Raw genomic sequence first — 12,781 nt, 5'->3', positions numbered from 1 at the left:
AAATGATATTAAACTTTTGAACAACACACTTTAATAACTTTGAAGTGAAACTATCTATATTTCAAAAGTTTTATGTTAAAATTAAGCCTTTGTTTGATAAAAGTAAGTTACAAGTTAAGTTATAGTTGAAAAGTTGATGGATATCTGAAAAGCTAGCTGATAACTAATGATTTATAATTGAAAAATTAATTAATTGAAATTAAAGTGTTTATTAAATTTATCTTTTAACAATATAAAATGACATGATTATTTAATTTAAAATAACAAAAAATATGACATTTTTATTCAATCTTCTATCTATTATTTTAGCCGATCTATTGTTTTTTTGTAATCAATCTATTTTCCTTCTTCATTTAATTTCTTATATTTTCTTCTTCTCCATGTCGTTAGTCAGTTGATGTTATCTTATACCTTTCACATTTATCTCCGATTTGTGTTTCTCCCAATGTGATTGCTCAATTCACCTCATACAATATCTCTCATGTTTACTCCTTTCTTTATTTTACTATATTTCTCTCATTTATGATTTTTGTGGTAGAAAATCTAAAAAATGTAACAAAGCTCTTAAATATATAAAAAACTATGGAGTTTTTTTTTGTACATCATTATTTTTTTTATTATAATATAAATATAAATTTGAAGAGTTCTAGTTTAATAAACTTCATGTGTATAAATAGTAATCGTAAAAAATAATTCATTTTACGGTTTATAATTTGACATAAAAAGTAAATTTAACTTTATAAATTTCTTGTCATATGAATAAGATGAAAGATTTTATGAGTTGTTTTGACAAGAAATTAAAGAAATTGAATCAAACACTATTCATGCATGCATTTGTCAATTTTGTGTTATGTGACAGAGATTTTTGGCATACATAAAATCAAATTTTTTTATGTGATTTTTTTGGCAAAGATTAAAAGAATGAATGTGTTATGTAGAAGTAATAGTACCACTCTGAAGAAAAAAAAACTGAAGTAATAGTATCGAGAAGAAGACAATAAAGATAATGGGTGAATAGTAAGTTAGTGGAACAATTACGTTTTATATATAAAAAGTAATAAAAATAAATTAATGAGGTTATAAGTATAAAAAATATGTAAAAAGCTATAAACTATAAGTTCAAACGCTATTTGAAATAATGTCTCGAGATAAGCTATAAGCTTGTGAAAAAAATTTGTTTACCAAACATATCTCATTTAGACTCCGTTTGATAAAATTAAGTTATAAGTTAGCTAATAGCTGACTGATGGTTGAAAAACGAGTTGATAGATGAAAAACTAGCTGATAGTTAATTACTTATGACTTATAGCTGAAAAGCTAATTAATTAAAATTAAATTGTTTGATAAATTTATTTTTAACAATATAAAATGATATAATTATATAATTTAAAATAATAAAAAATGTGACATTTTTATTCAATCTCTCTCGGGTATTGTTTTACTCAATTTTCTTTTTTTAATCAATTGTCCTACTTTACTTTACTTTTTTTGTTACATCATTTTTTTTTTATTACAATACAAATATAAATTTGAATAGTTATTTAAAAGTTTAGCAAGTTCCATATGTATAAATAGTAATCGTAAAAACAATACAATTCATTTATTATTTACAAATTGGCATAAAAAGTGAATTTAACTTTATCACAATGATAAATTAGAAGATGAAAAAATAATAATAAATACTGCAATGCATATTTTACTCAATTTTTTGTAAGATGATTAACATGAAATTTGTTTTTTGAATTATTTTAGCAAGGAATTAAAGAAAATTGGTATTCTGATCACCAAAAAGAAGATATAGTAGGTGAGAGAGTAGTGAGTGAGTGGTGTAGTTATTTTGTATTAGATAAGCATAAAAAATAATAAAAATAAAATAATAAGGTTATAAATGAAAGAAAATGTAAAAAAACTATAAACTATAAGTTCAAACATTCCTTGAAATAGCATATCACAATAAACTATAAGTCGGTGAAAAAAACTTATTTACTAAACACATTTATTTTAATTCAACAAATTTATAAACTAGTTTAATAAACTATAAATTAACTTGCGTTATCATTTATTTTAATTCAACAAACTTATAAACTAGTTTAATAAACTATAAATTAACTTGGGTTATCCGACTCTGTCTATGTTTATAAAGGTCAAAACTCAAAGATGGCAACTCAATGCAAAAACAACAATTTTTCACTTATTAAAATGTGAATGTGAAGACAAAATTGATTTTGATGCAAAATATCTAAACCATTGATTTTTTGTGCTTAAAAAACAAACTTGAATGGTTCTACCACTACTTCAAACATACTAACACTGGGTTGTTATTTTATTTTTCTGCCTTCTTCTCGTCATTTAAATTTTTATGGTATTTGATGTTCATCCCAAAGTGATAATTATTTTAAAATAAATAATTTATAAACATATATTTTATATTAAAATTGTAAACATTTTTATTGTCTACGCTAATTTTATCAAATAATTTAAACATAATCAGTTAATTTATTTGCTAGCAATTATCGACTATAAAAAAATTCATATATTATCAACTAATTACTTATCTACTAGTTTTTCCCAAATACAAGCTATTTCGAGAAAATCTTTCTGAATTGGGATTGATTGAGATGAGCCTATTTGATTTGGCATGATTATCCTCATAATTGGGCATGATTTTTCCCCTATCATCTTGACATTATTGTCTACTAGAGGGAATGGGGAGGTCACAAATGTCAAATCGTGCCCAAACTTGAATTTAGGTGTTTTTTGTTTGGACATGCTTTGCAACATTTTTATTATTAATTAAGTCACTTTTTCACTCGTGTAGGGCTATTACTCCTTTGACCCTAACCCTCTAAGTTAATATGGCATATGAAGTTGTTAATTAAATCAACAATCATATAAATACATTTACAACTAACATACATTTATTTAACACTTTATTTTTCTTCTATGTCTCTTTTTTTATCACATTATTAATATATTACATTACTTTATTCATCTATTTTTAAAATTTAAAATGTATAATTATACACCTAAATTTTTTCTAATTAAATAACATTGACACATATATCAACAGTATATGCATACACTTAGACAAAAGTCTGGAAGATAAACTTACCTAAACCAACAACCTTTAATCTATAATTAAAACTACTTTTAGTATAAAACAATATAAGAGCATCCATTTTTGTCATAGTTGTTGAAGCTCACTCTTTGGATACTCTTGGCTTGTCCCCAAAGTTCCTCTTCATGACATTAAATAAATAGCAACTAGTATTAAGCAGTGTAAAGTGTAAACCATATAAATCTATATATTTTAATGTCATCCTTTTTATGACCAGCACAAATTTTGAGTTCTTCAAACCTTGGTTCCTGGCTCGGGCTAAGCATTTCCTGGACCAACTGGGAACTTTGGACCTTACAAACGCATTGGCCACTGGACCTTGTGAATTTTTGTTTTGGAGCTTCGAATGCTCTTCATATTCAATTATTCATAACTTAAATGCTTTGTTGATATATTATTTGCTACCAAAAATATAAGGAAATGCATCTAATTGCCAATTCTTGATGTATACATATGCATTAAGCAATATGATACAATTATGTATTATCAATCTTGAAATGGGAGATAAAATGGTAAGATTTATGGATCATGGTTCAATGGAATGGTTGATAAATAAATAATTAATTAATTAAAAAATGTTTTTAAAAAAATACATGCTTTTTAAAATAAATAAATAAAAAAAAATTAATATTCAATCCCATTTGATCTAATGTCAAGAGATTAAAAACCAATCAACTAATTGATCGAATCCATTTCTATTAGAAAACATTCAAGTTCTACATTGATAAAAGATCGAATTCACTAAGATTTTATAAAGAATGATATTATTACTTTACAAACTTGATTTTGTGAGGATGAGTAAAATTTCAATATAAAAATATAAGAGAATAGAGTGTGTGGTCCAATTCTAGAAAGAGCACCAATTATTATTGCTAAGCATGGTCATAGCTGGCTTCTTGATTATTGGTGTTTGGCAAACTGCTGAAGAAACTTATCTATATGTGTTTTTGTTGGCATTTGTCATGTTTGCCCTTTGCCCTTGTCGTTGATTGTATTTGTGTACTTGTTTCTGCTTTAGATGGGTGCATTATTTTTCATGGAGAGTAAAAAGCTATAAAGAAAAAGGAAGTCCTGCCAACTGCAACATCAAATGCATTTTATATTCCTTTTCTACTTTCCCATGAAACTGAAACCTTATATGGCTTATTTCCCTTTACCACCCTCCACTATAAATTTGAGGTCTGTCATTTGTCTCTCTGAGCTAGCTATATATGAGAGCTTATAACTAAACAACATTTCCTTCTATAATATTCGATTATCTTTACACAAATTAATGAAAAATTATAAATTAATGAGATAGAGTAATTAATTTTATTAACTACATATTAGTGTATGCTCATTCTCATAAATGTAAAATAGAATAATATAATTTGAGAGTGATACATATTAAATAAAAAACAATTAAAATTAATTGAAAATTATTAAGTTACAAATGTGACAATTATTATGATTATCGCAGGTAATTTAATTTGTACTTTTTTTAACATGTGCTACATTCTTGAGCCTAGAGTTAATTACGTTCTCGAGTACATGTTTATGGAGAGTAAAATTAATTAATTAAATTCCACCATTGTAAAAACCAAGCATCTCTTGATTGAGTTTGTTTGCTAGTACAATAAGACACAACAACAACAAACACAAGGACAATAAACGAACTCTGTTTGTCACCCACGATCTCCACAAACAACGTCATACAATAAATTCCAACAAATTACAGCATTTTTTTTTCTTCAGAAAATGGTAACCCAAAGATTAGTACCGTATACTAGAATTTTACATAACAATGTAATAACTGGAAAAAACTAACAGCAATATTTACTCCACAATTATATACTTAGTACGTAATAAAACAAAAAACATCGAAACACCAAAACGTACGTGCTTCTCCCACCCACACAAACTCTATTGGTTTTACTAACTTTGTCTTTTTTGTCATCAAAATACAAACCTCGCCTTGTTCCCATAGCCGAAACCCAAAGCGATTTCAGTACAAAAAAATCTAATAAAGTATGTATTTAATTATATCATTTAAAAATTGATTTTGATTGAATTGATTTTATAAATACTTTGTAATTTTAGCTAATATTCCCTCCATCTTACCACCAATGAGCTATTTATTAGTTACTTTATTTCAATTGTAATATAGATATTATAATTAATTCTATAAATAAATAAATAAATTCTATTCAATAAGACTAACATATCAAAAACAATCTTAAGTCTTGAAAGCACTCTAAATACTATACTTGAAGTAAATCTTGAGTATGAGGTGTACACCTTATATATGAGAGGACATCCAAAAAATTTATTGAATATGAAGTGTACACCAAAAATTGCTCATAAATCTTAGATAAAATCCTTGTTGGTTCTAAATTGCATCAACAATACAAAAGTTTTGAAGACCTCTAAAATAACATGATTGTATTTACTCACATTTGCCACAATACGCAACTTATGCAACCACAATTTAGAAAATTACATAAAACATCTAATGTTTCTACATCAACCTCCTTAAGAAACTACCTTGGCGTTGGCTAATGAGGTTCCGGCGAGGTGGCGACTGCGGCGATGAAGAAGAGAAGGAGGAGGATGATGAAGAAGATAAAAGATCAACAAGGAGATGAGTGAAAGCACGAACAATATACTTATGAGTATGTGTAGGATTAAGAGCAAGGTAACATAAAAGAAGCTCATGAAGATAATCCCAATCATTAGTAACATCCAAAACTGGTTGGTGAGATTGAATCATTTCCTGCATAGAACAGAGGAAATCAACGTAGGGGTTTACAGAGTACTTTGGTACCCTTTTCACGGTACCTCCTTTCGGTATCAACGAGTTGTATGGTGGAGTAGTGTCTGGGGAAGACTCTGTTTCTATGATGGAATTGGAGCTTCCGGGGGAAGAGAAGAAGAACCGTTGGGAAGCGAAGACGGAAGCGAAGTCGGGTGGTGGGAGGTTTGTGGTGTCGTCGGAGAAATAGTCTTCCACGACGGAGTTGTGGTGGGTGAAGGTGGTGTTGAAATGGAAAGTGTTATAAGGTGGTAATTGTGATGGAGTAGATTTATGGTGGTGGTGGTGGTGGTGTTGTTGTGGTTGAGGTTGGGAGAGATATTTGAGTTTGAAGAAACAGAGGTGAAGTTGTTTAGAGAATAGAGTTGGCATTTTTGAACAATTATCAGTGAATGAGAGAGACAAAAATAAAAAGATTAACTACTTGTGTTGTGTGCATTATATTTATATAGGAGATGAGTTAGAATGATTGTATTTGTACTAGTTTTTATCCCTTAAAAGGTTCTAGTTTTCAACTTTCTTTTTTATTTTGAGACAAAAATCTTTTAAATTACTAGTCACTACACCCCAAATATTATATTTAAGGGTATATTTAGAAGAAAACTTTCAAACATACCTTTGATTTCTAAAACACCCAAAATTTTATAACAAAAACAACCAAAGTTTTAGAATGGAGTTAGTAGAATATTAGATGAGTGTTGCTGCCAATTTTTATTTATAAATATTTTTAGAATTCAGAAAGATATTGTTTTAATATAAAAAATTAAAATAAGGTGTACATGTTTTTTTTAGCACAAGACATCTATTAATAACTCTGCACATGTTAAAAGTATATGTTAAAACTTTATATAAAATAAAATGATTCTGTTGTTCTCTTTAGCTTTAGGGAAATTTGGTAGGTGAATGACAAAGTTTAAAAATATATAAATTGCACGATGTTGATAGTAATTAAAGTGATGATCCTGGATGAGACAAAAGGAAGGGAGATGAACTATTATATGTATGAGACGTGAGGAGGCTATTGTTAATTTTTCAACTTTTTTTTAACATAATAGGAAAACTGCTTTCGCTTTGAACCATACCCTTAATTTAATTCTCTTAATATATACAGACAGGGTGAAACAGACACACACGTATATACCTAGTCCCTACACAGGACTAATACACATGGGTGGTCCCCGTAGAGAAGTAGTAAGGGACAAATATCCCTGATTCAGGATTGCTTTGAATTGTTTTCTGTTTGTAAGTATGGACTTTCTATTTCAATCACATTTATTTGGATGAAACTTTTGCTGTGATAAATGAATTGATGGTTAAACAGCTTATTTATTATCTATGATAATCTTTTAGAATTTATAAGATAAAATGCTTCTCTAATTTTTTTTTTTGAAGAACTTCACTATTAGATGTTATATGGACATGAATCTTCCACAAATGCAGTGCTTTGCAGTTGTTATGCCTATTTATAAAAAAAACTTCACGGTTAAATATTTTAAAATTAATGGACATGGATCTTTTACACCGCAATAAATTTTTTATACCTAAATCTAACTATTCTTAACTAAGTTGTATATCTATAGATGATCTAAACACATTATTGTGGTGTTTATAAAATCCTAGAGATAAATGCACATGTGTCAATATGATTTATTTGTCAAAATGAAATGAGTAAACTTGACACATTTTCCTAGTGTGTTTTTAGAGGGTTGCTTGCTTGAACAAAGTGAAGGTGTGGTCTATTTTGGAGCCTAACATGTTGGACTCACTATACTTTGATGTTGTTGGACTCACCTGAACAACTCGCTGCTTCGTTGTCATGACACCACTATTTTTAAAGAACAACAATGCCGCTTATAAAAAAATAAAAATAAAAAGAATAACGATGCACAATTGTTTTTTTAAAGGCCAAGGAAAAGTTATTAAACAAGTTGGCATAAGGCATGCCAAAAAAAACAAGTCTTACAATAATGGCCTGCAAGAAAGCAAGCACCACCAATCCTAGGAGCCAAAAACAATACATTACCGTGCATTGAGCAACTGTCTTCCGAATCACAACTAGCTGATAAATTTGTAATACCAACTTAGATATATGATGGTAATTCACCATATCAGAAAATATACATTAACACAACTAAGAGTTAGTTACAAGTGAGTTAGACTTTGTTAGTGTTAGTTATAAGTGAGTTAGAGTTTGTTACAAGTCAGTTAGATTTGGTTTACGTATATGTTACAGTTAGTTAAAAGTGATCTTAATATATATATATATATATCACATCATTGTAATATTCACTCAAGTATAATAAAATTTAAATTACACAATTCAGTATTCGTTTTACATTTTTTGTTGATTTGAGTTTCTATCACACCAAAGCATTGTTATGCAAGACAGAAGAGATTTTTAGCCAAACTAAAATCTTGTTCCACACCAAAATAGGTACGGGACATTCAAAAAATAAATGTGAGACTCTTTCCTCTTTTCCACAATCATATGAGCAAGATATTTGAGACTCATTCAAGACACCCCTTTTGATTAAATTGTCTTTGGTCGGAATCTTATTTTGGAAGATTTTCCATACCTTTTAGAGGTACCAAGTGATTCCAAGCTGCTGTTATTAATAAGCTTTTGTGGTAATTGACTTTCAAGCCCGATACCAGTTCAAATAGTTGTAAGGTAGCCTTGAATGATAGCCCATACATTTTTTCAAGTTTCCTTCCCCACAATCAAAGTATCCTCAGCATATTTGTAAATGTGAAACATAAGCTCCATCTCTCCCAAATTGATATTCTTCATATCGATTAAGTTGCACTTCTTTAGACATCATCAAATTAAAATCTTTTGCCGCTAATAAGAAGAGGAAAAGAGACAAGGGATCACCTTGCCTCAATCATCTATTCATAGGAAACTCTTGAGTTGGACTTCCATTAACTAGAATTGATATTACAGCTATGTAAAGACATTCAGAAGTCCGCCTCCTCCATTTGTTAGGGGGACAAAATTCAATTTTGAAAGCTGAATTTATCTGATTTTTAGTTAAAAATAAATAAATCTAACGATTCTATAAATAGATAAATTGATTTATTACTTTAAACCGAATTAAAGTAGTTTTAATTTAATTTATTTATTACATAATTATTTTTAATTACTTCTAAAAAATAAATTTAATTTTAGTTTTTTCGAACTAAAAATTAATCTAAAATCACTATATACTTGTATTCGATCAATGAAACTGGTCTAAAATCATTTATTTTCACTTGATTCTCTTTTTTAGGATTCGAAGCAATAAAAACACTATTTGTCCCTCGATTAATTCTGCCGGTTGGAATAAAATTTATTGATGAATCTCAAGAAGTCTGTTTAATAATTTTCCAAAATTCTTTAAGAAATTCAAAGTTAATGCCATCAAGACAAGGGTTTTTTGAGTTCTCACAATCCCAAATAGACTTTTAATTTTGTATTCTGTGAAATCAGCAATGAGTCACTTGTTATCATCTTTTTTGATAAGCACATAAGAGACTTTTTAATAATAGGTACATCAAAACAAATATTTTGCATTATTTTTCCGAATTACATCTTCTTTACCTAGTATTTCACATTCTCTCCCTAATAATAAATCACTTTGAGAATCTCTCTTAAATATAAAATTAATACATATTTAAAAAAATAAAAGCATAACATATTTTTACAAAATAAACAATATCTTAGATGATTATTATTCCTTTGCCGTCTTTCAAGTTTTACTTCGTTTTTCTTTACGGTTGTGGGTTGTCGGCCAAAAATGTGTTGTGTGAATTTAGACATTTTCTCTTATGTTTAAAGAATGAGCAAACATCTTATCAACAAAAAAAAAAAAAAAAAAGAATGAACAAACATTCAATATAGCTGTTTAGCTGTTTGTTTGACTGAAAACAGGGATGGAAAATTGGTGCACACGAAATCTCCTTGAGGTTCCTATGAAATGAAAGTGTTTTCACGAACTAGCCGAAGAAAACAATCAATTATTATTATTATTATTATGATTACATGGCATTATTGTATGTCGTCAGTTATGTGCAAACTGAGTGTGATTCTGGGCGACAAAAAAGCCCCCTCTTAAAAAATTTGTTAGGAAGTACTGATATGATACTTTCTTTGTCACTACCTGTCCCATGTGAATGTGACTATCCTTTATTATCACGTGAATGTATCATCATCTTTGTCCTTCTGGTTTCCCTCTTTCAGTTTTAGCTTGTTATATAGTATAGCAACTCCTCACACACAGAGGGTCCCCGCCAGCTTCAGTAATTGTTCATGATTTCATTAATTTATGTGGCCTCGTTTCAATCTGCTTGTCACTTTAATAAATTTAACTGTATTTTCGCAAGTTCTAATTTTTAACCGGGTGGTATGGTATATATCTAATTGCGAATTTCTGATTTGATCGCCAACAATACATTCTACTCCTCAATTCTTTTTACATAATACACCCACCCTCTTTACACCAAACAAATTTTTCGAGTATATGAACCATGCCTATATGGAAAATTCCACTTGTAATTTAATGAGTATTCGCAGATGTAGATATCCGATTGAACCCACCCTGATTTTAATGGAGAATTCCACTTTAATCGAAGTCGGAGCTTCAGAGGTGGGGATGGAGATATTCATACTCCGCTAGTGAATTTTCTTTTGTTTTTATATGCATACACGTAGTATTTTTATTTAAAATACTCTAAATTTAATCTATTTTCATTACAAATATCTCGTCGATTTTAGTTCTTCTAAATTTGAAATTTTATTTCAAATGATCCTAAAATATTTGGTCTTCGTCATTAAACGGAATTAACAGCTGCACATGCGACACGGTACACTTCCATTTTTTTAACTGCTATAGATTAAAAAATTAGTAATTATTATTTTAAAGTTCAACAAATGCCCTTAAAATACTTATTAAGGAATTAAAAATAAAAGTAAAATCTTGAGTTAAAAATATTAAAATTTAAAATTTCAAAAAATTAAATACTCGACTATCAAAATAAATTTTTTACCTTTAGAACCCTAAAAAATGTCTTTGGGATTTCCCTTATTTTAAATATAAAAAATCACTTATTGAATTAAAATTCCAATTTATTTCTATTTTAAATATAAAATGTCTTTAAATTTTTAGAGTGCGCAGGTGCACTCTAATAGGTAGATCCGTCCCTGGTTGAATGATAATGGCACTCTAGCAACCAACCTTCCACTCTTTTAATTTTTATGAGGATGAATAACAGTAATTGGAAGGTTGCTTTATTTAAGCACAACTCGGTCTAACATAGTTTGTGTTCAGCAAGTGAGCCAAGCCAATTTGTTTTTAAACATGTCTGTAAAGCCATATTTGATGAGAACATTTTGACAACTCTTGTAATATTGGAGACAGTGGAAATATGGAATTAACTAAAAAGTGAAAGCCATAGGTAATTTAGAGCACAACATACACATGATAGCAAAACGAAAGGAAAAACATCACATGTGGTGAAACCACTCAAAAAACAAAACAGAAAAACATCATTCATCATCACGATTTACACTACATTACATTATTGACGCTTTCATTGAGCCTAGCGGCCGCAGCCACAGAAGCAGCAACACCACCAGGAGTAGCAGTAGCATCAGGGTTGTTCCTCATCTCTGCACTCGCCACCCCTGCAGCATCTTGCCTTGTCGCCGCCTTGTCTGCTGGCAACTTTGCGGTGGCACCTGACAGAACATCGCCTATCTTGATCTTATCCTCGTCACGCTGACAGTCAGCATTGTAAGACGCCGCGGATTGAGCCATTGAAGCCAACCCTCCAGGCGTTATAACATTACACCCTGTAGCTCTTACCTCCGCTGCTTGTATTGCAGAAGCGTCACTCTGTTCCACCGGCTTGTCACCCACAGTGTGGGCCGTCGCCTCCAGTGCTTCCCCTATGGTTAAGGCACTCTCTCCGACCACACCGGTTTGCCCACCCTGAACCGGGGTCGGCTCAACAAATTGTCCCACAACCTTCAAAATTCGAAATACAGTTAGAGCTCACAGTTACAAATTATAAAATAAATAAAACAAAGTGATTTTTTTTTTTTGAAAAAAATAGTTATATTATATTTATTTATTTCAGTTATAAATTTTCATTTTACATTATTTTCAAATTCTAATTAGAAACTCGTTAAAACTTTTAGACTATTTTTTAGAAAAATAGTGAAAATTATTTTCAATACATAATTATAAAAATTATTTTTATAAAAATCTATTTAAAATGATTTCTTACTTAAATTAGTTTTTTAGATTATTTTTTTATTCTAATTTTTCAGAAAGTATTACCAAACGAATTTTTAAAAATAAATGATAACAAATAGACTCTTATGAAATCTTGAGGTTAAAAACGGTAATTAAAACACGGTAAACGCAATTAACAGTCAAGTTGAGAACCTGTCCACCGATTGATTCGGTTACTATGCGTCTTCCTGGGACTTGAGTTTCTGTGACGGTGACGCCACGATCGCAGGTGACATCAGTAACGTCACGGTGACCAACGATTCCAGCCTGCTCATTCCGAGTGGCGGCTGATTGCATGACAGACGCTACTCCGCCGGGTTGGGTCTGACCCAACACTCGACTCTCCGCACTCTGCATCATGGCAGCGTCTTCCGGCGCAATGGGCTTCTGTGCAAGGTCGCCGGAGACGGGTAAAACATCGCCGTATTTGATTGGATCTTGGTCGGCTTGGTGACGCCTTGGTTGTTCCTGATTCATTTTGCTTCAATTAGATTGAGAGAAAATATGAATGTGCTGAGAAAATACGGTAGCTAGCTTGAAGGTTTGGGATGGGTGCATTTGTTGAAGAAGTATTAATAGCTTGCAATGGAGGTGCTA

General features: G+C 30.0%; 2 protein-coding genes across 2 annotated transcripts; both read right to left on the bottom strand.

The window, feature by feature from the left end:
* Positions 1-5,333: 5,333 nt before the first annotated feature.
* LOC101515654 (uncharacterized) lies at positions 5,334-6,353 on the bottom strand. The gene has a single exon (XM_004496662.4). The coding sequence runs from the start codon at positions 6,279-6,281 to the stop codon at positions 5,616-5,618; it is 666 nt and encodes a 221-aa protein (XP_004496719.1). The 5' UTR covers positions 6,282-6,353; the 3' UTR covers positions 5,334-5,615.
* A 4,942-nt stretch (positions 6,354-11,295) lies between these two features.
* On the bottom strand, positions 11,296-12,740 carry LOC101515330 (late embryogenesis abundant protein D-34-like). Its single transcript, XM_004496661.4, has 2 exons — positions 12,338-12,740; positions 11,296-11,914 (listed from the first exon to the last, which is right to left on the bottom strand). Exons 1-2 carry the CDS (start codon positions 12,659-12,661, stop codon positions 11,456-11,458), a joined length of 783 nt encoding a protein of 260 aa, XP_004496718.1. The 5' UTR covers positions 12,662-12,740; the 3' UTR covers positions 11,296-11,455.
* Positions 12,741-12,781: the final 41 nt, after the last annotated feature.

Source organism: Cicer arietinum, chromosome 4 (genome assembly GCF_000331145.2).
Source record: "Cicer arietinum cultivar CDC Frontier isolate Library 1 chromosome 4, Cicar.CDCFrontier_v2.0, whole genome shotgun sequence".
Taxonomy (NCBI): domain Eukaryota; kingdom Viridiplantae; phylum Streptophyta; class Magnoliopsida; order Fabales; family Fabaceae; genus Cicer; species Cicer arietinum.
The sequence above is the reverse complement of the archived record's forward strand: the minus strand, read 5'-3'. Positions and strand labels throughout refer to the sequence as shown.

Bases quoted from the DNA above. Each gene is read 5' to 3' on its own strand.
- LOC101515654 (XM_004496662.4), bottom strand. From the start codon at position 6,281: ATGCCAACTCTATTCTCTAAACAACTTCACCTCTGTTTCTTCAAACTC.
- LOC101515330 (XM_004496661.4), bottom strand. From the start codon at position 12,661: ATGAATCAGGAACAACCAAGGCGTCACCAAGCCGACCAAGATCCAATC. The intron at 11,915-12,337 runs GTTCTCAACTTG...CGAATTTTGAAG, and splicing joins CCGAATCAATCGGTGGACAG to GTTGTGGGACAATTTGTTGA.